Below are 25,537 nucleotides of genomic sequence, written 5' to 3' on the forward strand. Positions count from 1 at the left end.
CATTTCTCTGAGGGCCTCCAGTCTCTCCTCCTCCCTGCCCATTCCTCCCGCCTAAAATGGACTCCAGTGAGATCTTCCTAATAGCCAGATTGGATCTCCTGCTTCCTTTCCTCAAGGCCCTCAGGGTCAAGGCCAAATTTTTCTGCTTGGCATTCAAGACCCAGCACCATCTTCCACTGACCTACATTTCCAGTCATGTCCCCACTTCTCCTGCCTCAAGCCCCAGCCGCCACCATCCTGAGCCATGTGCCATCTCTGGGCACACCCCCAAGCTTTTCTACAGGTTGCTCCCTCTATGAGAATGCCTTCCTCCCAAACTTCTCCTTCAGTGAATTAATATTCAGCCTCTCTTCCCCAGCACTCCAGCTCTAGGCCCAGCTCAGCCCTCATTCTCTCCATGCCCCATCACTTTGACCTTCTTCTGACCTCCAGCCTCTCCTACTTGGTCCACCCTACATGTCTCCAGTGCTGCTCCTGCTCACAACCCTTCCATGACTCCCCATTGCTGTCAGGAGGAAGCCCCAGCCTCTCATCCTGGAGTTTGAGGTTGACCTGGTCCAGGCATCCTCTCCCATCACTTTTACTACACACAGTGGTCTCCCAACCCTCTCGCCTTCCTGCTTATACCCCAACAAAGGGGAGAGAGCCACCCCTGAGGGACAGCACAAGGCAAAAGACTCAAGGAGGTCTCCCTGGAGCAGAAAATATGTCAAATCAGGCTGTTAAAATAACTAAGAATATCTGGGTTTCAAGCAGCAGACATGGGAGGAAAACAAAAAAGCATCACCAACAGTGAAATTTCCTCTTTATTGAGCAGGCAGGTGTGCCAGACACCAGTGCACATGTTTCAGTGTGTTGGAGACCTTGAATCCTCCCAACGGCAGCCACAGACTTATGAGGAATTCACTGTCATGATCCCCATTTGGCAGATGAGATTCTGCGCAGTGAAGGAGGGCACTTTCCAAGGGTGCATGAATAGCAAGGGGCAGAGCTGCGTTTATTTCAACGCAGGTTTTTCTAGACTTGTGACCACTCCTCTGGAGGGAGACACCAAGCCCATGGGCTAATCAGGGAGAGAAGGGATTCTCCTGTATTCTGTTAGTGTCGGGGGAAAGACCTCAGCCTGTGTCTCTTCTTACCCCCAGGGATGCAGGGATGGAGCTGGGGTCGAATCAGGCAGAATTAAGCACGAAGGGTCGGGCCTGGGAAGGTGAAGGGAAGGCATGGTCTTGGTCAGAGATATTTTAGAGCCAACGAGTGGGAATCAAAGTCAAGAGTTGGATGTCCCACGTCAGAGCTAGCTGCCTTGAATGACTTTCCGGATCCACTGGCAATATCTGCAGACATCGGTGTAGACGCCCGGCTTCTCCTTGGAGCCGCAGGGGACGTTACCCCATGACACAAGGCCTCGGAGACGGTCTCCGCACACCAGTGGGCCCCCGGAATCACCCTGTGGGGAAGAGGGAGAGAGTCAGAAATGCAGGGAGAGAGACACAGGGACAGAAGGAGACACACAGACATATAGAGAGGGAAAGAGAGACACTCTGAGATGGAGACAGACACACAGTCATACACAGGGAAATAGAGAGACCAAGGGAGCATCAGGAGCAAGGAGAAGCAGAGAACACCAACATCCAGAGAGGCATCGAGAGAAAGATAAGAACAGAACAGAGTCTGACAGGTGGGGGAGGTGGGGAGGGGGGTGAGGGGGATTGGAGAGATGTGCATGCTCTTTCTTTTCATCCAGATCACATGTATCACTTTATCTTGGTCCCTCTCTCTCCTTCTTGGCTAGTCCAGAGCCTTCAGAGTAAGTTTTGGCATAAGGTAGGGAGACCCACTGGACAACAGTGGAGCAAAGCCAAGTTAAAGGTATTTGGGAGTGGGGGGTGGAGCCCCTTCTCACTCCAGCTTGGCTGTGTCTGAGCAGGACTTGTGAAGTCTCTCTCTGAAGAAGGACAGTTCCCTCATGCATCTGCCTCCATGCTGTGACTCTTTGGTTCTTGACCTCTCCATCTCCATCCTTGCCTGCATTTCCTGTCTCTGCTGGCTGTCCTTGTTTCTCTGCCTGTTCCTGACTGTGTCTCTGTGTGTCAAATTGAGTCTCTCACCCTTTGCATGCCTCAAAGTCTCTCTCGGTTTGTTAAGCTCTGTGTGGGTCTGCGTGTGTCTCTCTCTTCCTGCCTCGCTCTGTGTTTTGTGTCTCTGTCCTTTGCTGTGTAAGCAACTGGCAGGTCCGGTAATCCACCTCACCTGGCAGGAATCCTTCCCGTACTTCTCATCCCCTGCACACACCATGTTCCGGGTGATCTGGCCAGGGTAGGCACGCTCACACTCCTCTTGAGGTACCAGGTGGATGTATGCACACTGGATGGTATTAGGGAAATTACCTGACGAGAGACAAGGGCCGGGCTCCATTCACAACCTACCCTTCCCACATCTTCTGCAGCCATCCTCCAATGCCTCAAATTCCTCCCTCCCCTGTTGGTTCTCATTCCCCACTAGTTCCCTTCTCCCTAAGAATGAGTCATTCTTATGACCCATTTCTATTGGCCCTGACTCCTGATTGGCCCCTCTTTTGGTCATTCTTCTCCCCCATTGACTTGTCTTTCTCATTGGTCGCCTCTTCTCCATGAGTCATTTTTCTGTTGGTTTTTCCTTTCTCCTAGGCCTTGCCTCCACTCCTCTCTCTTCCATCAACCCCACCTTCTCCAGTAGTTACAGCTGACCTCTAGACTCTCTTCCTGGAGTAGTGACCTCCTCTATTATACCCCTTTGTCCTTCATTGGATCATTCTTCCCGTTGGTTCATCCTGATTGGTCACCAGTTGACCATTAGTTTTTTCCTTACTGGTCCCCTTTCCCCCATTGGCTCTCTCCTCCTATTGGCCCTTCATCAATGGTCCACCTCTTTCATTGGTCCTTTCCTAAATGCCTGCCCTCTCCCATTGACTCTACCCTTCCATTGGCCCTTCATCTAATAGTCCACCTTCTTCTTTTGGGCCTTCACTTACAGGCCCACCTTCAGTGGTTCCTGCTGATTTATTGGATCGTTTCTTCCTTTGGTCTTTCCTATAGTGACTCTTCTTGATTATTCACTCTTTCCTAGTGGTCTTTTCCCCATTAACTCTCTCTCCCCGTTCACTCTCTCAATTCATTCTTCAGTTGGCTCTCCTGCTTTGTTAATCTCTCTTCTTTCATTAGTCCCTCTGCTTATCTCTTCTTGATCATCAATTCATCCTGATTGGTCCCGATTTGACAACTGGCCTTCTCCCTCATTGGTATCTTCCCATTGACCCTTCATCTTATGGCCCACCCACCCCTACCATTCATCTATTAGTCTACTTTCTCCATTGGCTATTCACTCATTGGCCCAATTCCTATATTTGCTGTCCTTCCCCATTGACCTTTCACCCAGTGATCGATGGTCCCACTGGTCTGCATCATTGGATCACCTTCATCTTTGATCCTACCTTCCCTATGACCCATCGCCCATTGGCCTTCTCCCCCATCGTCCTTGTCCTACTGACCGTATTCTGTCTTGCCCCAGCCTAGGATGTGGCAGCTGGTGCGGTTGGCTGAGCAGTCTCTCTCCAGGGCCAGGGGCTGGATGCGTTCAGAGAGATTGGCTGGGCGCTTCAGGCGTAACAGCATGATGTCCTGGTCATGAGTGGCAGCATTGTAGCCAGGATGGACCACAGTGCGGACAACAGAGCTCTGCTCCTGGAAGTGCTCTGTTTCATAAATGTTGTGCTTCCCCAGGTAGACCTGAAGATTCCTGGGAGAGAGGAGGCCTGGGTCACACCTTTAGCTCTTGGGTTGCAATTGAGACTCCAGATGGGGCCACAGTGGGAGGTAAAGTTAGCCTGGTACACCATGAACTATGTGTCCTGTTTTAGCTCAGTAAATTACAGTTCTATCCTTCCAGAATAAACTTGGTGACTGTTCCTGACTTTTTATTTCATGCCTCACATCAAAGCTGTCCAGAAATCCTTTTGTTTCTCCAATGTATATCCATAATTTGACTGCTTCTCACCTCCTGCACTGCTACCATCTTGGTCTGAGCCAACATCATCCTTTACTCAGACTATGGCAGTGGCTACCTCATGGACTCCTTGCTTCTGCCATTAGCCCTCTATAGCCTATCTTCCACAGAGCAGCCAGAGATGCTTTAACAACATAAGCCAGTTCTGTTCTTTGTCTTCTCAGAGTTTTCTGATGACTCCCATCTTACTCAGAGTAAAGACCAAGGTAGTCACCATGTCCCACAAAGTGCTGCCCATCACCTCACAGGTATCTCCTCCCACTCTCCCCCTCTCTTCTTCTGCCCCAGCCATACTGGTTTCCCTGCCTTTCCTTGAATACAGCGGTCATTTTCCTGCCCCAGGGCCTTTGCACTAGCTGTTTCCTCTGCCAGAAACTTTCCCCCCCCAGATATTTGCATGGCTCACTCCCTCACCTCCTTCAAATGTCATCTCGTTAGTGAGGCCTTTCCTGGTAACCCAATTAAGATGTAAATAGCCACCCCGACAGGCAATTCCTACCTCCCTCTCCTGTTTTTCTTTCCATTAGAAACCCTGTCATTATTATTTTATGTATGAGGTATGTGTTGGATATTTACTTGTTTTATTGTCTCTTCTCCTACCATAGCATCGGTGCCTGATAGAACTGTGTGCAATGGTGAGAATTTCTCTATCGGTGCTGTTTGACACAATGATCAATACCCACAGGGGGTTACTGAAAGTAGCTCGTGAATTTGAGATTTCATTTCATTAATGCAAATTTAATTAGCCATATGTGGCTGATGGCACAGCTCTAGGATATCAAGGTGGAGTTTTTGTTTTGTTCAGATACAGCATCCTCAGTGCCTAGACCAGTTTTTGGAACATGATGGATATTCAGTATGTATTTGTGAAATGGATCGAAGAGCAACTTCCTTGCTCAAAATCCTCCCAGAGCTCCCCACTGCCCTCAGAACAAAGCCCAAGCATCTCATCCCCCTATTCTCTGCCCCCTGTCAACTGGTAACTCTCCAGATTGTTCTTAATTCATGGCCTTTCTCCTTGTGTTTCCTCTGCTTCAAATGCTCTCCCACCAACTTCCCTTGGCAACTCTTCCTTGTTTTCCATGCCTCAGCTTAAATTTCATCCCATCCATCAGCAGTGGGTACCTCCGCTCTTTTCTCTTGGGGAGCCATCCCTGTCCTCCCCCTTCACTGGATTTAGGGTAATTTGCAATTGTATGATTTTTTTTTCCAGGGGCTGGTTGGTTAAGGAACTGTCTTTCTGTCCTTATGTCCCCAAAGGCAGGGTTTCTCATCCACTCCTGACTCTCCACTGCCCAGTTCCAATCTGGCCCTTAGCGGATGCTCTCAGTCAGCAGGCTCCGAATGAATCAGGATGGTGGGAGTCAGGCCAGGTCTCCCTGAGCTTGGGAGAGACCACCATGGGAGTCCCTGAATCCATGACCCTGCCTGACAAGACCCCTCCCAACAGCGACGTGAGGCACCTCTTGCTTTCCACATGCTTGAGTTGTCCCTTGTCATTTCTCTGAGCCTCAGTTTCCTCATCTGCAAAATGGGGCCAACAGACCCTTACCGTGGAGTTCTACCCAGGAAAAGGCATTTTACTGCCTCACTGGCCTCCAGTGAGCGTTGAACAGCGGTTGCCAGGGTAACGTGGTTGTTAGTCCCCTGTGGACTTGTTCCAGGTCCCCTATGCTCCCCTATCTCTCTTTTTTTGGGTGATCTCATCCCACCCCATAGCTTTAAATATCGCCTGCTTTGCAGATGAGCCCTAAAATATTTACCTCCATTTTTGACCCCTCTCCTGAGTACCAGCGGCCAACCTGGCATCTTTCTTGGACATCTCCCAGGTATCTCAGACTCATCTTGGTGAAAGCAAAAAGTCTGATGCTCCCCCGCCTACATCCCAACTGTTTCTCTTTCCTGTTCCCCTGACTCAGCAAAAGACACAACCCAACACCCAGTCACCCCAGTCAGACACTTGGAGGTCAGCCCTGTTTGCTGTCTTTCCCTCCCATCCCATATCATTGAGCTCTGCTGGCTCAGTCTTAACTCCCAAGGTTCCCCACTTTTGTCCATCCTCACTGCTAGCACCCTGGTCCCAGCTACCATTTTACAGCTCCAGACAATGGCAACAGTTTCCACATGTACCCCTTCATCATCTCCTTTTGCGCAGGCCCCTTCCCCCAAGGTAGCTGCAGTGCCTTCAGCAATGAAATCGGATCTTGATGCTTCCCAGATAAAAACTCTCTCTTTTTTTAAGGAATTGGCGCTATATTTATTTATCTTTAGAGGGGGGCGGGAAGGAGAGAGGGAGAGAAATATCAATGGATGGTTGCCTCTCGTGCGCCCCCTGCTGGGAACTGGGCTGCAACCCAGGCATGTACCCTGACTGGGAATTGAACCGCGATCCTTTAGTTCGCAAGGCCTGTGCTCAATCCACTGAGCTACACCAGCCAGGGCGCAGATAAAAAAAACTCTTTAGTGTCATCCCACTGCAACCTAGAACTAAATCCATCTCTCTCAACAAGACCCTGGTAAAAAGGTCAGTTCACAAAAACAGCAATTCTGCTTGCTTTTTCCTCCTCTTTTGGACTCCTCCCCCCCCCCAGCAGGACCCTAAACAGTGCCTGGTGCATATTTAATGCTCAATTAAATGTTGCTCAAATGAGACTGGTTATCCGATGGCCTCTCACTAGCACAGGGGGATGAGTGCGTCATGTCATGCCTGAAGTCTGCAAGACGTCGGTGGGGTCCCATTGTAGCCACTCCCCATCCACAGCACGGAAACTCACGGTTTTCTGCAGTGGGCAGCTGTGAGGACCCACAGTGGGTGAATGAGGACCCCTCCACAGAGCACGTGGCCTGAGTGGTACAGGGCAGCTTGGTAAGGGTGGGATAGCTGTTCACAGGGTCCGCCATGCTGCACCTTGTCCTTCACCTCTGCCTGGGCTGAGGGAGGGAGGGTCTGGGTCAGAGAGGAGGTGTGTGCCCCAGGGCGAACCAGGTTCTGTCTTAATCATCAAGGTGATCACTATCCCCACCCCCAAAGTTATCTAGTATCTCTCCTGAAGCCAACCCCATCCTCCATCTGTTCCGCACCCTCACTCCCACCTCCCACCCCACCCCCCACCCTGTCTGCATTTGTTTACTCCTCACCGAGCCTCCTCCGACATCTTCCTTATCCCAAACCCACTCCACCTGGGGCTCCCGTAGCCATTTCCAATCTCTGCCCCATCAGCAACCCCTGCCCTGTCCCCAACCTCCCCAGCCCCTTCCCTTTCTTCCCACCTGCCACAATCAGAACCAGTGCTGCAATCAGCGTCTGCATGGCCGGTCCTGGGAGGGGAAGCAAAATGCTCCATCAGTCCCTGTCTCAGGCCCTACCCAGGCCCCTGCCCCTCTTACCTCCTCGTTGTTGGTTCCCTCCTTCCTTGGCTTTGCCATGCTCTCCCAACCCTTGACTTCTGGTCTTTGTCCAGCCTCCCCATCGCTTGCCCTCCATCTTCCATCTGAGGGTCCCAAGAACCCAGCACTGCATGGGGTAGTCCCAGGATCCTCTCGCTGTGAGAGTCTCCTCAAGTCTTTCCACTCCTCTCGGCTCCAGTTTGCCTGCCTAGCAACAGGCAGGGCTGACCTGGGAGATCCTTGATGGTCTTTCTCCTGATGCATTTTTCTCTGCACCTTGGCTCTGAGCTCACCTGTTGCTCACTGCCCACCCCCCACTTGTAGGTTCTGGGGTGCCATGTGGTCTTACCTGCTGGGGGGGCCACTGCCTACTGGTCCAGGGGTTCTTGGGTTGGGGGCAGGGACAGCACGTGACACAGGCAGATGAACAGGGAGACAGAGTCAGAAACACAGGGAGCTGAGGGGAGAGAAGGGATTGGCAAAGTAGTGAGGACTCCTAGGAAGGAGAGAGAGAGAGGCAGACACAGAATGACAGGGAGACTGAGCAAAAGATGTAGGAGCTTTGGGGGCCCAAGACATCAAAGGCTGCCTGACAGATAATCCAGGGCTCCGGCCTCCCTGGAAGACAGAGGCTGGTCTTGTCCTCAGAAGCTCCCGGTGCTTCCTTTTTAACCTCTGTTTCTCCAGGTCCCTGAGGAAACTACCCCACCCTTTTCCTCCTCTCCGGGCCTCCCACGCACATTCTTCCCACCCCCACAGCGCTGCTCCTGATGACCCCTGACTTGAGCTTCCAGGAAAGGAAGCTCTGGTCCCTACGTGCACTGGAGGCCTGGGCTCCTGGGTCTGGGGGAGGAAGAGACTGGGGGCCTGGGCTCCTGGGTCCGGGGGAGGAGAGGCTGGGGGCCTGGGCTCCTGGGTCTGGGGGAGGAGAGGCTGGGGGCCTGGGCTCCTGGGTCTGAGGGAGGAGAGGCTGGGGGCCTGGGCTCCTGGGTCTGGGGGAGGAGGAGCTGGGTGCTGACTCCTGAGGGGTCGGGAAGGGAAAGACCGAAGCTGACCCTCTTTAACTCCTTGGACTCCCACATCCTTGAACAAGAAAGTGTCTGAGCACCAAATGCAGGCCTCCGGGGAAAGTGACAGTCGCGCTGGCCTCCAAGGACCCTGCCACCTCTGTCCGTGGGTGCGCCGGACCCACAGATCCTGGAGTCCTGGGAGCCAGGCAGCATGGGTTAGTTGGGTTGGGGTGACTCACGCACCTGCCTTAAGTCCCTGTGTGAGTGCTGACGACCTCCTCGTCCCCACGAGAGAGTGAGCCAGCTAGTGAGAAAGCATGTGTCACCAAGCTGGCACTCGACCCCGCCCCAGGCTGGGGCGCAGACCCAGGCACTGTGGGGACAGCCAGGCACTCGGAACAATCCGGCTTTGTCCGCCCCCAGCAGTCGGTGCCACGCTCCTGGCAGCCCCGTTTCCCAACCTCCCAGGAAGGCCGGTGGCAGCCGGCTGCGTCCATAAGTTCCTCTTTGTCTCTGCCTGACAGTCCTGCGGCTGCCTTTTGATTGTCCACCCACTTCTGCCCCGATATCAGGACTCCTGACCCTCCCAGCCGCCCTCCATCCAAGCCGGCCCACCTCCGAGGTCTCCGTCCGCTCGCTTCCCTGGCCCTGGCGCGGCGTCTCCTCCACGTCTCTTTCTGGATGTTCCTCGGTGTTCATCTCAGTCTCTCCTTCTGTGCGTGTGTCTCTCTGCCTCTTTCTCCATCTTTTTCTCCGAGTCTGTCCTTCCCCTTGATTCTCTGAGTCTCTAAATCTCTCTCCACCGATCTTCGCCTATTCCCAGGAGAAGCGCGTGCATGCGCGCAAAGCGTCCGGTTCCTGCGGAGCTAGAAGGGGCGACCGCAGGCCGGGCGGGGCGCGGGGAAGCCGGGGGGCCGCAGGGGGATTGGGGGGCTCGAAATTCAACTCCTAGGGAGCGATATGGAAATAAGCGGGGCTGCAAGAAAACTCGAGCGCGACGTGGGCGTGTGGAATGGGGGCCCTTTGGCTACGGGGGACCAGAGAGGATGTGAGTGGAGGGGGCTGCGTGGAAGGAAACTCGGGTGGGTATGGTGGTCACAGGGACGAGAGAGCAGCAGGGCGTGAGAAGGAAAACGGGGTTTTCAGGAAAGTTGATGGCAGTGGAGGCTTCTGATTTTTTTTTAAGGAAAATTGGAAAATGTTTTATTTTGGTTTTTTTTTAATTACTTGATTGTTGTTGAATTACAGTTGTCTGTGTTTACTCCCCACCCCAGCCAAACCCTCCTCCCTCCCCTGCTTCCACTACCGCTTGGTTTTGTCCATGTGTCCTTTATAGTTGTGTCTGAAAACCTTTCCTCCCATTATCCCCCCCTCCCCTCTGCTTACCGTCAGATTGTTCTTAATTTCAATGTCTGTGGTTATATTTTGCTCGCTTTTTTTCTTTTGTTGATGAGGTTCCACTTCAAGGTGAGATCGTATGGTATTTGCCCCTCACCGCCTGGCTTATTTCACTTAGCATAATGCTCTCCAGTTTGATCTTAATAATGTCTGCCTGCAAGATGGCTTGGGCCTGGTGCTACGGTGTTTTTTTGTTTTTTTTCCTGCATTAAAGCTAATTGTCGCCACCTTTTCTTGGTCCTCATCGCTTCCAGGATGAAAACCAATTTGGCATTTAACGTACTCTCCGGGGCTGCTGGTCCCTGCTCCGTCCCTTTTCTTCGTGCCCTTCACAGGCCGAACTTAGGACCCACCATCCTTGCAGACAGCGGGCTGGATCCCCAGTCTCCACCCCACCGGCCCCCTCCCTGTGTGGCTCCCTCCTCTCCATCCCTACTTGCTTGGCCTCAGCTCAGACCTCCCATCTTACCCACATAGGCCATCACTCCAGGCTCCCCCCACTCCCTGCACGCTTCACTCGACCCCAGAGGGTTCTTCTTGCATCCAGAACTGACCCTGTCTCTCTCTCTCCTGCTCACAACCCTGCCTTGGGTACCCCATCACTCTTGGGACCAAGTCCAACCCCTCAGCCTGGTGTTGGAAAACCTTCAGCATCCAGAACAGTGCTGGCAAGTGGAAATATAATGCCAGGTACACGTGCACTTTTAAATGTTCTGGTAGCCACAATTGAAAAAAAAAAAGCAAAAAGAAGCAAGAGCTACTACTACCAACCCATACTTCTCAATCCCTTCAGCTTTTTTTACCTAGTCCTAGTCATGGGGATGTAATGTAAATAGAGCATAGGAAACATGGTCAATAATACTGTAATCAGCCCCCGCTGCTGTGGCTCAGTGGATTGAGCTCTGGCCCGTGAACCCAAGTGTTGCAGGTTCAATTCCCAGTCAGGGCACATGCCTGGGTTGCAGGCCAGGTCCCCAGTGGGGGGCATGTGAGAAGCAACCACACCTTGATGTTTCTCTCCCTCTCTTTCTCCCTCCCTTCCCCTCTGTCTAAAAATAATTAAGTAAAATATTAAAAAAATAATATTGTCATCACTATGTATGGTGTCCGACAGGCATGGGGGACACCAGGGGATCACTTTGGAAAGTATATGACTGTCTAACCACTATGCTCTACACCGGAAACCAGTACAAAATAATATCGAATGCAAACTGTAATTGAAAAAAAATAAAATTTAGAAGAAGAAATGAAAACCGCAGAAAACAAGAGTTTATTTTAATATTTCATTGACCGCAATACATGCAAAATACTGTCACTGCAGCATGAGGTCAAAATAGAAAAAATTTGAAGAGCGTGTGCTTTGTCACTGTTTGCACAATGAGTGTTGGGGACCCGAAGTGTCGTTTCCATGTCAACAGCATCCTCAGTCGGATCTTGGCCGCGGCAAGTGGCTACCATGTTACCGGGAGCTGTGCCCACTTGTCTCTTTGCACTCTAGCCCTGGAGATTATTTCAAGGTTCCCCGAACCATGCCATGCCCTCTGACCTCGAGGCCTTCACCCATCCTATTGTCTCTTCCCAGAATGTGCTTGCAACCCGTCCATCAAGTTGCAAGAACTGCTTAGATATCACCTCCTTCAGGAAGCCTTCCCTGAACACCACCCAATTCCCACTCCCTTGCGGTTGGGTTAGTCACTCTGTTATCTAGATTCCCACAGCAGGTGCCTCCCTCAAGTCACCCTGCTCCGTGACCATCTGGACTCAGGTCCGTCCCCCTCCCCCAACCCCCACTGGACCACAGGTTCTGTGAGGACAGGCGCTGGGGCTGACTCACGCCTGTGTCCCAAGCTCTCGCACAGGACCTGGCCCAGCGGAAGCCTCAGGAAATGTTGACCAACCGACTAAATGACTTCATTCTGCCCACTCCTGTTTTGGAGATAAGAAGACTGAGACACAGAGGGATCAAGTTAATTAATTGCTCAATGTCAAACACTCAGGAAACAGTGGAGCCGGGATGGAAACTCAGCGTCCAACATGGCGGTAGATTTGAGCTATCTGTTTTTTAAAAATAGTTTTAAAGATTTATTTTATTTAGTTTTAGACAGAGGGAAGGGGAGGGAGAAGGAAAGGGAGAAAAAACATCAGTGTGTGGTTGCATCTCGTGAGCCTTCTCCCCCCACTGGGAACTAGCCTGCAACCCAGGCATGTGCCCTGACTGGGAATTGAACCAGCAACCCTGGATTTGAACTATTATTCTTGGAGCCTGCACCAGGTCTACCTTACTGCTGTCTGGGGTGGGTGGATTTAGGAGGAATAGCTGAGAGCCGAGGGGGAGAGCAGGGAGGTGGTAGGTAGTGGGGAGTGGCGGAAACTCTGAGAGAGAAGTCCCCAACTCTGGGGACTTGTCATTGACCTTCCGGGATTTGTCCCCACCCCATGCCACGCATGCTTAATCATGGCATGTTTTTCTCCTAGGTGACATGCTCTGGGAAGTCTTCAATAAAGAAAATGTTTTATAAGATGCCTCGGCTGGTGTGGTTCTGTAAATTGAGCACCGGCCTGCAAACCAAAGGGTCTCTGGTTCCATTCCCAGTCAGGGCACATGCCTGAGTTGCAGGCCAGGTCCCCCGTGGGGGCCCCATGAGAGGCAACCATACATTGACGTTTCTCTCCCTTTCTTTCTCCTTCCCTTCCCCTTTCTCTAAAAATAAATAAACAAAAAAAATCTTAAAGAAAATGTTTTATGAGAAAACCTTATGAGAGCGTAATCAGGAAAAAGTGACTGAAGTTCCAAGCAATGAACAACCAACACTCATTGAGGCTCATTCTGTGTCAGACAATGTGCTAGTCCTTTCTGAACGTTGTTCAATCTCTGTAGCGCCCTCTTCTCTTCTTTCCAGGTGCTTCTCTTTCTTTCCAGGATGAAGGGACAGGGAAGTAATGTGTTCAAAGCCTTACAGGAACCAGAGCTGGGATTAGAACTCACAAAGAACCCAGTTCCTAGAATTAGCCCCTTGAACTACTATGCTATCCTGTCTTACCCAAAGAGAAATCAAGTTGTTTTTAGAAATTCAACAAGAAGAGTAACCTGAAGTCATTGCAAAGTAACCCACACCCAGACTCGCATCAAGAAGCTGCGGAGGAGCCGGACCAGGTGCCTCCAGCTGCACTTTGTGCAATGGCTGTGTTTTCTCACTATTTAAAATTTTGGATGGAATATTGATTTGGGGTGGCATGCTGGAGAGAGGAGAAGTTGATGGAGCTTCATGGGGGTGGGTGGCCCAAAACTCCAGACATTCCTTCAACTTGTCACTGTCCAGATGGAGGACAAGGCTGAAGGCCTGGACTCCTGGGTCTGAGGGGGGAGGGGGCTGGGGACCTGGACCCCTGGGTCTAAAGGAGCAGGGGCCTGAGGGCCTAGAGCTCTGGGTCTGAGGGAGGAAGGGGCTGGGGACCTGGACTCCTGGGTCTGAGGGGGGAGGGGCTGGGGGCTTGGACTCCTGTGGTTTGTGGGAACAGAGGTCTTGGTTTTCTCTGTGCAAATTACTGGTGTCTGCAGAATTTCTGCAATATGGAGAAGGGTGGGGAGTGGGGTTCAAGGGAGACTCAAGAGGGAGATAAGCTGAGGTGAGGAAGGATCTGGAGCATATTGGCCAGAAGAAAATTCTGGGAGAGAAACTGGAAAGGCAGGTAGGAGGATTGAGTCCTGGGCTGAAAGATTCCACCGTCAGCAGTCTGAGGTGTGATTGCTCTGGGAGCCTCTGGAAGCTGGAGGCTCTGGGGGTGTGGCCAGGCTCTGAGTCACAGGGACTCCTCCCTCTTCCCTCTTCTCTCCCAGAGATTCCTACCCCCAGTTCTTTCAGAACAGGAGCCTGCCTACCTGGGTTCCCAACCCCATCTTTTTCTCCCACCTGGGACATGGGATGCTCGCTTGTGGCAGACCCTGGCGGAACCTCAGTGTCCTGTCTACCTGCCAGGCCTAATCTTCTAAAGACCTTCCCTGGTGAAATGCTCAGAACCAGTTTCAAATCCATTTTAACACTAACTAAGTAGGCATTTCTCATTTCCCTTTTCTCTTTCCTCCTTCTCCTTCTCTCTCTTTCTCTCTCTCTCCCCCTCCCTTTCTCTTCCTCCCATTTAATGGATGAGGAAAACTGAGATGTGCATAATATAGAGAAACACGTCACTGGACCAGTGCAGGTGGGGGGTGGGAGACAGAGTTGAAAGCTCAGAATCAGATACCTAATCCTTTCCTGTCTCCCTCTTTAAGGTCTCTTCCCAACCTGAGCTCTTCGGAGGTCCCCACCTGCATTTTTCAGGTTATAAACGTGCACAGGTGCAGAAAGGGAAATAGAAAGAAGGAGGCACTCATGACTGTCCACATACAGTTTGGTGCATACTATGTTCAATTTTATTCTGTGACTATTTTATTTTACACGGTGAGGATCACATGCGTATACATTTGTCTCCCTTTATTTCATTTAACATCAGATAACATCAACATTCTTGCATGCCACTGACAACTCTGCATAATTATTACCCAGAACAGTTTCGTGAATATCCTTTTCACAAATCTGTGGGTTGTTCACATAAACAACCCACTAATTCAAACCTCGTTCTACATTTCTGGTTTACTAGAACTACTAAGTCCAAGGTGGTGAAGGGTCTTGATGTACTTTGCCCAACTGCCTCCCACAAATATTGTGGCAGTTGACAGTTTGAGTGGTTGAGATTGCTGGTCTCACTGCATCTTTACAAGCACTGAGATTTGTGCGTGTGTGTGTTTGTTTGTTTTGAGCTTGTTTTTTTTTTTGCTTGATTTTATCAGTTTACACATATGTAATATTGTTAAGGTTTTAATATGACTTTGAGCAAAGGTAAAGTCAAATATGACTACAGGTCCTCTGTGTCCTAATTTCTGTAAATTTCCCATTCAACGCAGAGTTGGAGAGGTGGGAGTTTGGAGAGATTAGCGATGGCTTCTCATGGTCTTCTTTATCCAACTGTTGAACTTGCAGACTTGGGTATAAACCCCTGGGTCGTTGGGTTGGCCACAAGGGAACGTTCCCCAGGACACCAGGCCTTGCAGGGTACCTCTGCACACCAGTGGTCCCCCTGAGTCACCCTGGAGGGGAGAAAGCAGATCAGTTTCGACTTCAGAGCAACCAGCACTGAAGTCTAACACACTATTAAGTCTTTGGCCCACGAGAACACGGCCTTCCACCCTGGCCAATGGGAAGAGACTCATTGTCTCTGTGGACCAATGGGAGAGAAGGAATCAATGCTACCATGCTAAGGACAAACCAGGTTTTCTGAAGACATTGGCTTGAGCCCCTTGCCAATGAGACCAGTGACAGGGAGGGGGTGGGGCTTCCCAGCAGTCACAGCCCCACTGAACCACTCTTCGCCAATCCACAAAAAGAAAAGTGTGTTTTCTCCAGGGAATTCATATATGCCCTTGTCCAGGCATCCAGGACAGGGTAGTGCTGGGAACCAGGGGCAGGACCAATGACCTAATTCACAGGGTCGAGTGCAAAGTGAAAATGCAGACCACCTGGGTCAAATACATAAATCTCAAAACAGCAAGAAGAGTGTGTTAAACCAAGTGTGGGACCGTCCTGAATGTGGGACTCTGAGTCCCTGGACAGCTTACACAATTATAAATCAGCACTCACTGGGGGATAAGAGGGAACCTTCTCATTCTTCAGGACACACAGCCCTGTCTCATTACCCTTCTCCCTAACACACACCACCCCGTGGCCCCTGAAAAAGGAGAGTGTAGGTGGAAGCAAAGAGAGTAGAAGTACCAAAGGGCAAAGGATGAAAGAGGAAGAGAAAGTCAGAGAGAAGGATGGAGAGAAGAAAGGGTAGGAAGAGGGGGACAGAGAATTAGACATGTTGGGGGCGGGGAAAGAGGCAGAGATGGAGGAAGTAACAAGCATTCCAGCGGCAGATGATTAATGGGTAGATAGATTCCAACACAGAGAGAACACAGAGGAAAACAAAGAAAATGAAGTGAGACCTGAAGAGCAAAGAGGGAAGATGCTTCTCACAGACGAAGAGGGGACAACAGAGATGAGGCAGCGGGGACAGAGAGGAGGAGGAGGCTCCTTCCATCACCAGAACCAGGGCCCAGGTGAGGTGACCGAGACATAAGCTTCTGGCATGAACTCAACCTCAGTGATTGCAATAAATGATATTTTAATGCAATACCTTAAAAAAAATCAAACTTAATGCGAAAAAATCCACGACAAACAACTTATCCTAATTTTAGATACACGGAGTCAGTACTGTGTGGTGCTGCACCATTAGGGAGCCAGAGGCAAATAGAAAATTGGGTAACATGGATGGTGCTTTACTGAAAACTCCAACATTTTGTGCACTGAGGACTTTTGCACAGATTTTAAAAATATATATTGCATTGGAATAGGGTTCCTCTTGGTCACTGAATGTTGAGTGCCTCCTTAAAGTTCATGCTTAAAGCCAGCGCCTCGTTCCTCTTTCTCTCAGTCCCTGCCTTGTCTTTCTCACTTCCCTCCCTTCCAGTCCCTCCCTCTCAACTTCATGTCCATCCCTAGGGCCACACCAGCCTCCCTGGGCTCCCACTATAAGTGAGGCAGAGAAATGAGTACAGAGAGCCAGGAAAGCAGGACTGGTCAGGTGTGAGGAAAGGCTGGGCACCAGGGTCAGGCCCCCAGACTCTGGATGGAGAAGAATGCAGGCTCTGGGTTAAGAGAAAGCAGGACCCAGGGCCAGGGTGGGGCGGGGGGGTGTCTCACATTGCAGGCGTTGGACTTCGAGTTGGGAATGCCGGCACATAGCATGGAGTTTCCCAGAAGGTCCTTGTAAACCTTCTTGCACTCGTCAGAGGAGACGAGCTTGACATCTGTACACATGAGCTGCGATGGGAAGGTCACTGTTGAGTGGGGGAGAGCAGGTTGGTCAGAGGCCTGGGCTTGGGGATCCCTGGGTGCTGACGGGGGGCACGTGTGAGCCCTAGATCTTGAATTAAGAAAGAGCTGTGGGGCTCGATACTTGGAAAGGGGGATACCCCCTGGTCTCCGGGGGGCTGGGGGACAAGGGGGCAGGGGGCCTGGACTCCGGGCTCTCTGGGAAGCCTCACCATCTGGGCTGGTGGTGGTGCCCCAGCCAGAAACTGTGCACATGGTCCCCGGTGCATGGCAGCGGGAGGGCAGGTTGATTTTGTTCACAGAGGATGACATCCTGGCTGGGTGGCTTAGCTTCACGAGCATGATGTCATTCTCATGGGTCTGTGTGGAGTAGCCCGGGTGGACAAAGGACTTTGTGGCCCTGATCCTCTGAGCCCTCTTGCTGTCCAGATGATCACTGCCCAGGTGCACGTTGTACTCACTGGGAGAAGAGAGACGTGCAGACAGACACACGGTCACTAAGGGGGGGGGACAGGTCTGCAGAGATCAGGGGATGGGGACCCAGAGGCTCAGCTGGCGGGACTGTGGCTCCCCTGCCACATACCTCATCTCGCAGTGGGCGGCGGTGACCACCCACTGCGCGTTGACCAGCACACCCCCACAGTGGAGCTGATCGCCTTTGAGCAGGGCCACCTGCCAGGGGTGGGTGTTCCTTGGACATGGAACTCCGTTAATAATTCTGTCCCCGGTGTCCTCTCCTGGATGGAGACATGGAGAAGAGCATGGGCAGAAAGCATGCAGGCAAAGCTGAGGAATCAGCCGACAGATGGGGAGAGACAGAGATATAGAGAGACACACAGAGAGGCGTGGAGAAGAGCAGGGGCTAAGAAACTGAGCTCAGTGCAGAGAAAGCTGCAGACGGAGATGGGGACCCATGGGGGGGGCTGCTCAAAATGCAGGGTGGGGGCGTCTGGTCTGGAGGCAACCCCAGAGGCTGATGAGGGAGAGACACGGAGGGCAGGGGGCAGCCTGGAGGGCACAGGGGCCCCAGGAGTCAGAGGGAAGCAGGAGAAAAGGGGCCCCAGCAGGAGAGCCCAGTGCGTCTGGGAGAAAGCTGCTGGAAGAGGGTGATGGGGTGGGGGTCCTGACTTCGGGATTCTTTGGGGAGAGGGGGCCTGGAGAGAGAATGTGGGTGATTTTGAGTCCCTGGAGCAAGGTCAGGCCTCCCGGTCTGGCCCTCACCTCCTTGTCCAGCAGCTCCCAGGGCTAAGGACAGCAGCAGGGTCAGCAGGGGTGAGAGATGGGGACCTGCCATGTGGTCTCTGGGAGCCTCTGGGGGTTGCCACGTGGAGGGAGGACGGGTGTCTTCTGCTGGAGCTGGAAGGATGAGGGTTTAGGAACCAAGAGTCCTGGTCCTCAGGCCCTTCTGCTCCCTCAGACCCAGGAGCCCTGGTCAGCACCCTCCTCCCTCAAACCCAGGAGCCCTGGTCTGCACCCTCCTCCCTCAGACCCAGGAGCCCTGGTCTGCAACCTCTTCTCTCAGACCCAGGAGCCCTGTCCCTCAGTGTCCTTCAGCCTCAGACCCAAAAACCTCACTCCCTCACCACATCCCGTCCCCCCAGACTGAGCTTTTCCGACAGCAGACCCCCTTCCTCTGAGGACCTAGAAATCAGGCTTCCCACCCCTCCTCATTCATGAGTTGGTTTCCCCAGTTTTGCTTCTTTAAGAGACCCAAAATTGCACCCCCAACTCCTCATCTCTTAGAACCAGGACTCCAGAGCCCCCAACTGTGCCCCTCCCTTCAAGCCGTCCAGCCAGCCTCCCCTCGTACCCCCTAAGGCCCCTTCTCACCTGCGGCGGCGGGTCTGACTTGCTCTGGGCTCCAGACTAGGTTGGGAGCCAAGCCTGTCCAGCCCTGTGCGGGGCGGCCCTCTTATGGCGCACCGTCCCCGCCCCCGCAACCTCGGGTATAGGTGGAGCCAGCTCTGAGACACCCCCTTCCTGAATGTGCAGGTTACCTGGAACCCCTGAGGCAGTGAAAGCAATAGACCTGCACCTTCTCCACCCTCCCTCCGGAGGCTGTGTGTGGGCGGCCCCCAGCTGGCTCCCCCGCACGCATTCTGGCCCTGGTGGCAGCTGCCCAGGGAGGGGCCGGGCGCTGGGGCTGAGGGGCAGGAGCCAACGTCAGGCACCTGCACAGTTCAGGAATGGACTGTGTCCTTGTTTCTCCTGCTTTGGCCAATTTTCTTGCCCTCACCCCGTCTTTTGCATAGTCTAAATCCTGCACCTGAATTCTGACCAGCCCGTGGGAACCTTCCCGGGCTGAGCCCCACACGTGGCTTTGAGCCTGAATGCAATATTCAACCTACTAGAGGGTTGTGAGTGAGTAAGGGAAGGCTTTTCCAACTCCATCTGCTAAATGTTTACTTTTACCACGTCGTCTGTCTCACGTTGTACATAGATTTCTATACATACATTGTGTTTGCAACAAAAATATCTTACTAAACGTGATGTGATGTAACCTTTTGTTTACTCTGTAAAATATCCTGAACAATTGTTCCTCTTAGAAATTGAGATCAGTTCTCCTTCTTTTATAGGGTTGTATAATATTCGACACTATGGTTTTTATTCTGATTTTATGTGATCTGCTTCGCACTGAAGTGTATTTGAATGGTTTTCATTATGACAGTGGTGGGAAGGATTTCTTGACATATTCACCTTTGGTCATTGTATTCCTTCCAGTCATCTTCACTGAGCATTTTACTCTGAGCCAGAATCTGTTCTGACCCCCGGGGACATGGCATCAAGAAAACAGCAACAATCTCTTCACTGAAGCTCTCGTTCCAGTGGGTGGAGAACTTGAGTTGCAAAATTAAAGCTTAAAATATGTCATCTGTTTTCTCCTGTCTTTTTATTAAATTTATTGGGGTGACATCGGCTAATAAGATTATACGAGGAGAGGCAAAAGTAAGTTTACAGTTGTTCACTCGGAAAACAATACGATAACTACTAAATAATAATTCAAGAATAAGCTTTGTTTTGAGAATTCACAACTGTAAACCTACTCTCCCCCCATGTTGCATAGGTTTCAAGTGTATATTTCTCTTGATACATGAACTTCATGTTGCATTCTGTGCCCACCACCCAAAGTCAAATCATCTTCCGTCACCATACATTTAACCTCCTGAGTTTTTGTTTGTCTGTTTTTTTTGTTTGTTCATCTGTTGCTTTCAGTTTTATATTCCATATGAGTGAAATGGAATGAGTCATATGGCTCTTGACTTATTTTGCTGAGCACGATATTCTCAAGGTCCATCCATGTTGTCACAGATGGCGGTATTTCATCTGTTGTAATGGCTGAGGAGTAGTCCATTATACATATGCATCACTTCTTCTTTATCCAATCAGCTATGAAAGGACACTGTACTGGCCATCCCAAGTAATGCTGCAGTGACCGTAGGAGTGCATGTGTCTTTGTGAATAAATGTTTTCACTCTTTGCAGGGTAGATATACACAAGAAGGATTGCTGGGTCATATGGTAACTCATTCTTAACTTTCCATAGTGGCTGTACCAGTTCAAAAATGGACAGTCATGCAATTCCGGGACAGGAGAAGAGTTCTCTTTTAGTCTGTTAGGTGGTGTTCTCTCTGGAAATAAATTCTCAAGGTGTGGCAGCCCACCCGGAACCATGGCAGGAAGTAGCAGGTAGGCAAAGCCGAAGAAGCTCTACAGGTGGCCAACAGAGATGGAGATAGTCGGGGTCTTTGGTGAGGTTGCTGAGCTGGTGAATTAATGCTCCACAGAGCTTCTTCATCTCATATCATCTTCCAGCTTCCTTCCTGGTTTGGAGATTTCCAAAAGTGGGATGGCTGGGTTGAAGAGCAGATCCATTTTTAATTTTTTTAAGGTATCTCCATACCGCTTTCCACAGTGGCTGCACCAATTCGCATTCCTGCCAACGCTGCAAAAGGGTTCCCCTTCCTCCACATCCGTTCCAACACTTGTTGTGTGTTGATTTATTGATGACAGCCATTCTGACAAGTGTGAGATGATATCTCATTGTCGGTTTTTTTTTCAATATTTTATTTATTTATCTTTAGAGGGAAAGGGAAGGAGAGAGGGAGAGAAACATCAGTGTATGGTTGCCTTTTGTGCATCCCCTGCTGGGAACTGGCCTGCAGGGAACCGGCCTGCAACCCAGGAATGTGCCCTGACTGGGAATCGAACCGCGATTGTCTGGTTCGCAGGCCCGCGCTCAATCCACTGAGCTACACCAGCCAGGTTCATTGTGGGTTTGATCTGCATTTCTCTGATGATTAGTGACATTGAGTATCTTTTCATATGTCCATTGCCCATCTCTATGTCCTCTTTGGAAAAGTGTCCGTTCAGATCTTTTGTCCACTTTTAATTGGGTTGTTTAGTCATTTTTTTCTTTTGGTGTTGATTTTTGTAAGTTCTTTATCAATTTTGGATATTAACCCTTTTTCAAATGTATCAGCAAATATGTTCTCCCATTCTGTGTTTTTTTTTTTATTTTGTTAATGACTTCCTTTGGTGTGCAAAAAATTTTTTTAGTTTAGATGTAGTCCCAACTAGGCAGCTAGCACAAAGATTAAAAGCCAAAAATAGAAAGATCATACATAGACCCCCATCCAAGATGGTAAACACACCGTGTCTCCTTGAATAACCAAAAGAAGGACAACAATAATTTAAAAAAAGACAACCAAAACTGACAGGAAATTGAACTGTATGGAAGTCCAACAACCAAGGAATTAAAGTAGACACATTCATCCAGACCGGGTAGGAGGGGTGGAGTCGGGGAACCAGGACAGAGAGGGCTCTGAGCAGGGCAGCTGGTGGACCCAATGAGGCAGTGGATTGTGGAGGGGCATGGTGAGCAAGGCAGTTGGTGGACCGGGCGGTCTTATATTTGTGTGCAGATAAACCAAGCAAAACTGGGGAGTGAGACAGACCTTGGAACCCAGGGTCCCAGCATGGGGAAGTAAATCCTCAAAACACTGATTGAAAACACCTGTGGGGGTTGAGGTGTCAGGAGAAACTTCCAGCCTCACAGGAGAGTTCGTTGGAGAGACCCACAGGGTCCCAGGATGTACACAAACCCACCCACACGGGAATCAGCACCAGAAGGGCCCAATTTGCTTGTGGAAAGTGGAGGAAGTGACTGAAATCCAACAGAAAGCTGAGCAAGCGCCATTGTTCCTTCTCAGACTCCAGCCCCACATACAGCGTCACAACACAGCATTGTGGGTTGCCCCACCCTGTGGGTTGCTCCATCCCTCACTAGGTAACAGGCGTGTCAAGCCAAAAAAAATGGCCCAAACAAAAGAACAGATCAGAGTTCCAGAAAAAATACAACTAAGAGACAAAGAGATAGGCAACCTATCCAGATGCACAGTTCAAAACACTGGTCATCAGGATGCTCACAGAATTGGTTGAATTTGGCCACAAATTAGATGAAAAAATGAAGGCTATGCTAAGTGAAATGAAGGAAAATGTACAGGGAACCAACAGTAATGGGAAAGAAATTAAGATTCAAATCAATGGAGTGAACCAGAAGGAAGAAAGAAACATCCAATCAGAAAAGAATGAAGAAACAAAAATTCAAAAAAAAAAATGAGGAGAGGCTTAGGAACCTCCAGGACATCTTTAAATGTTCCAACAACCAAATCAAAGGGGTACCAGAAGGAGAAGAGGAAGAGCAACAAGTGGAAAACTTATTTGAACAAATAATAAAGGAGAACTTCCCCAATCTGGCAAAGAAAATAGACTTCCAGGAAGTCCAGGAAGCTCAGAGAGTCCCAAACAAGGTGGACCCAAGGAGGAACACACCAAGGCACATCATCATTACATTACCCAAGATTAAAGATAAGGAGGGAATCTTAAAAGCTGCAAGAGAAAAGGAGACAGTTACCTACAAAGGAGTGTCCAGAAGACTGTCAGCTGATTTCTCAAAAGAGACCTTACAGGCAAGAAGGGTCTCGAAAGAAGTATTCCAAGTCATGAAAGGCAAGGACCTACATCCAAGATTGCTTTATCCAGCAAAGCTTTCATTTAGAATGGAAGGGCAGATAAAGTGCTTCTCAGATAAGGTCAAATTAAAGGAGTTCATCATCAGCAAACCTTTATTATATGAAATGTTAAAGGGACTTATCTAGAAAAAAGAAGATAAAAAATGTGAACAGTAAAATGACAACAAACTCACAGCTATTAACAACCAAACCTGAAACGAAAACCAAAACAAACTAAGCAAACAACTAGACCAGGAACAGATTCATAGAAATGGAGATCACATGGAAGGTTATCAGTGGGAGAATGGGAGGGGGAGAGAGGGGGAAAAGGTACACAGAATAAGTAGCATAGGTGGAAGGTGAAAAAGACACAGGCGCGATATTTCTCTCCTCTCTCCTCCCTTCCCTTCCCTTCTAAAGAAAAAAAATTAAAAAAAGAAAATAGACAGGGGAGGTTAAGAATAGTATAGTTAATGTAGATGCTAAAGGACTTATATGTATGACCCATGGACATGAACTAAAGGGGAGTTGTGGGTGAGAGGGGGTGTGCAGGGTGGAGGGGACTGAGGGGGGGGAATGGGAGAACTGTAATCAATAATCAATAAAATATATTGTAAAAAAAGAAAAAATATAAGTAACCCAAAATGACCCTCTTCAGCCAAAACAATCTTGAGAAAGGAGGACAAAATTGGCAATATCACACCAAAGTTGGCAGAAGATATTTACTAATAAAACATTCAATAAGGAGCTAATATCCAAAATATCTAAGGAACTCATAATTCATACAACTTAATACAAGAGAAACAAAAACTCCAAATAAAAAAGGGGCAAAGAACCTGAGTAGCCATTTTTCCAAAGAGGACATACAAATGGACGATAGACATATGAAAAGATGTGAAGACCCATTGATTTTTTTTCTTTTTTACCTCCTGGATTCTGTACCCACTTCTTCCAGGAGAGGGCAGAGAATCTTTTTCTTCTGGGAAGCCATCCTCTTATATGCTCTGGTGAAATTGTCAGTCTTAATTCCCCAACCCCTCCCACACACTGGGGTGGACACCTGACTCAGGCTAAGCCCACAAGGGCACCACTTACTTCCTTAGTAATAAAGATTAATCCAAGGGTTGGGCCCTGTTCACGCTGGGCCAATTGGAGCTCATTCAGGAATGAACATCAGGGTGTCAGGAGAAAGAGGTCTTTATGTCCACTGGGTGTGTGTGTATTTGTTGCTGATAGTACCTGCTATGTTCTCATCAGGTGAAGAAGTCTTTCTACAGAAGGTGGAATGACAGCCCCAGGAGAAGGAAAGAGATAAGCAATGATGAGAAACACTGGACACTTGTGGACAGAGAAACAGGGACAAAAGGGTGAAAGGAGCCAGGCAGAATGACAGAGAGACGAGAACAAGCCGATGGGCTACAGTCACCACTGCAACCTCTTGAGACCCTAACATAACGATTCAGGCCCATGGCCTTCTTAGCCACCTGAAGGAACCAGTCCCTCTTATGGTCAAACCAGCTTGAACTGGGTCACTGACACTTTCAGGCACATGCTCCCCGACTACTCGAGACACAAGTTGCTGCCTAGGACGACGGTCACTTCAGTTACTGTCCACGCCTGGGGCTCTGGTCCTCTGCCACATGCCACAGTCAACGATTCTATTCCTGAATTTTCGATTTACTGGAACAAGTTATTTCCTTTCCGTCACGTAAGCCACCCAACTTCTTAGAACAGAAATCACTCTCCACGTGTATATGGATGTCTAACAGCCACAAGGAAAATCCTGACAAATGAGAGAGGAGAACGGTGACTTGAGGGTGTCATCCAGAGAACAACAGAAAGCGGGGGCTCAGCTGTTATCATCTCTTTCCTGACTTCTGCGGAAGAGAATATCGAATCCAGGTACCAAACACAGGAGAAAAAAGCAGTCTTCTTTGCACACACACACACACACACACACACACACACACACACACACACACACATATGCCCCGGTGGGAGGGTCTCAGGGAAGAAAACGATGTTTCTGCGAATCATCCAGAGAGATTGGACTTCAAGGCAAGAGCGCTGATGGAATGACAGTGATCCTGGCCACTAGGGAAGAGCTCATTGAAGCATCATCTTCAGGGACCAATCATTGACAAAGGGGTGGGGCTTTTGTGAAGGGAACAAAGCCAGTGAGAGCCCTGAGGACTGAAGGTGCAGCCAATGGGAAAGAGAGTGTTTTACCTGTGGGGGAAATCCCAGGATGTGTCATCCTGGGGATGGGACATCTTTGAAGGAGCAGTGGAATCCATGACACTATTCCCTGAAAACTAAGAAGAGGGCATTGCTCCCCAATAACCAATTATAGGAGCAGACAGCTGAGCCAGGGAACCCAGCCAGAAAGAAGGGACTGACTAGCTGATCGACGGCAGAGTCAGCACAAATGTCAGAGACTGACCCTCAGGCAGGGAGAGGAAGGTTGTGTGTGGTCCAGCCTCAGACCCTCTTTTTCATGGGCATCTCCTCTCACCCCACTTAACTCCCCTGCCCCCAACCCTCATCAAGCACACAGGTGTTGGCAAGGCAACAAAAGCAAACATTTAACACCCCTTCTCCCTGTGCTGTGGGACCCACAGGGAAAGTCTCTGTCTGACACAGATGACCTCAGTGTGTGCGGACCCTTGAGAGCCCCCAGTGGCCACTCCTCCAGCCTCTTCAGGGGGTGAGAGGTGAGGGAGGAAAGAGGTCTCAGAGGTCGCTCACCTGGCTCAGGTCAGCCCCACTGACACCTC

At 50.1% G+C, this 25,537-nt stretch overlaps 2 protein-coding genes across 3 annotated transcripts; both read right to left on the minus strand.

The window, feature by feature from the left end:
- Positions 1-813: 813 nt before the first annotated feature.
- Positions 814-9,112, minus strand: LOC119052018 (kallikrein-6-like). 2 transcript variants are annotated; one of them, XM_053659773.1, is made up of 8 exons: positions 9,057-9,102; positions 8,685-8,745; positions 7,781-7,888; positions 7,315-7,362; positions 6,819-6,975; positions 3,530-3,777; positions 2,254-2,390; positions 814-1,450 (listed from the first exon to the last, which is right to left on the minus strand). In XM_053659773.1, the coding sequence occupies exons 4-8, from the start codon at positions 7,352-7,354 to the stop codon at positions 1,298-1,300; spliced, it is 735 nt and encodes a 244-aa protein (XP_053515748.1). In that variant the 5' UTR covers positions 7,355-7,362; positions 7,781-7,888; positions 8,685-8,745; positions 9,057-9,102; the 3' UTR covers positions 814-1,297. The 2 variants fall into 2 exon arrangements, with proteins under 2 accessions (XP_053515748.1, XP_037004897.2); XM_037149002.2 differs by lacking the exon at positions 8,685-8,745 and having other exon boundaries at positions 9,057-9,112.
- A 5,178-nt stretch (positions 9,113-14,290) lies between these two features.
- On the minus strand, positions 14,291-18,620 carry LOC119052019 (kallikrein-7-like). Its single transcript, XM_037149003.2, has 6 exons — positions 18,581-18,620; positions 17,972-18,106; positions 17,334-17,487; positions 16,963-17,210; positions 16,619-16,755; positions 14,291-14,964 (listed from the first exon to the last, which is right to left on the minus strand). Exons 2-6 carry the CDS (start codon positions 18,042-18,044, stop codon positions 14,809-14,811), a joined length of 768 nt encoding a protein of 255 aa, XP_037004898.2. The 5' UTR covers positions 18,045-18,106; positions 18,581-18,620; the 3' UTR covers positions 14,291-14,808.
- Positions 18,621-25,537: the final 6,917 nt, after the last annotated feature.

The sequence above is a fragment of the Artibeus jamaicensis genome, unplaced genomic scaffold (assembly GCF_021234435.1).
Source record: "Artibeus jamaicensis isolate MK-2021 breed Jamaican fruit bat unplaced genomic scaffold, CSHL_Jam_final scaffold_804, whole genome shotgun sequence".
Lineage (NCBI taxonomy): Eukaryota > Metazoa > Chordata > Mammalia > Chiroptera > Phyllostomidae > Artibeus > Artibeus jamaicensis.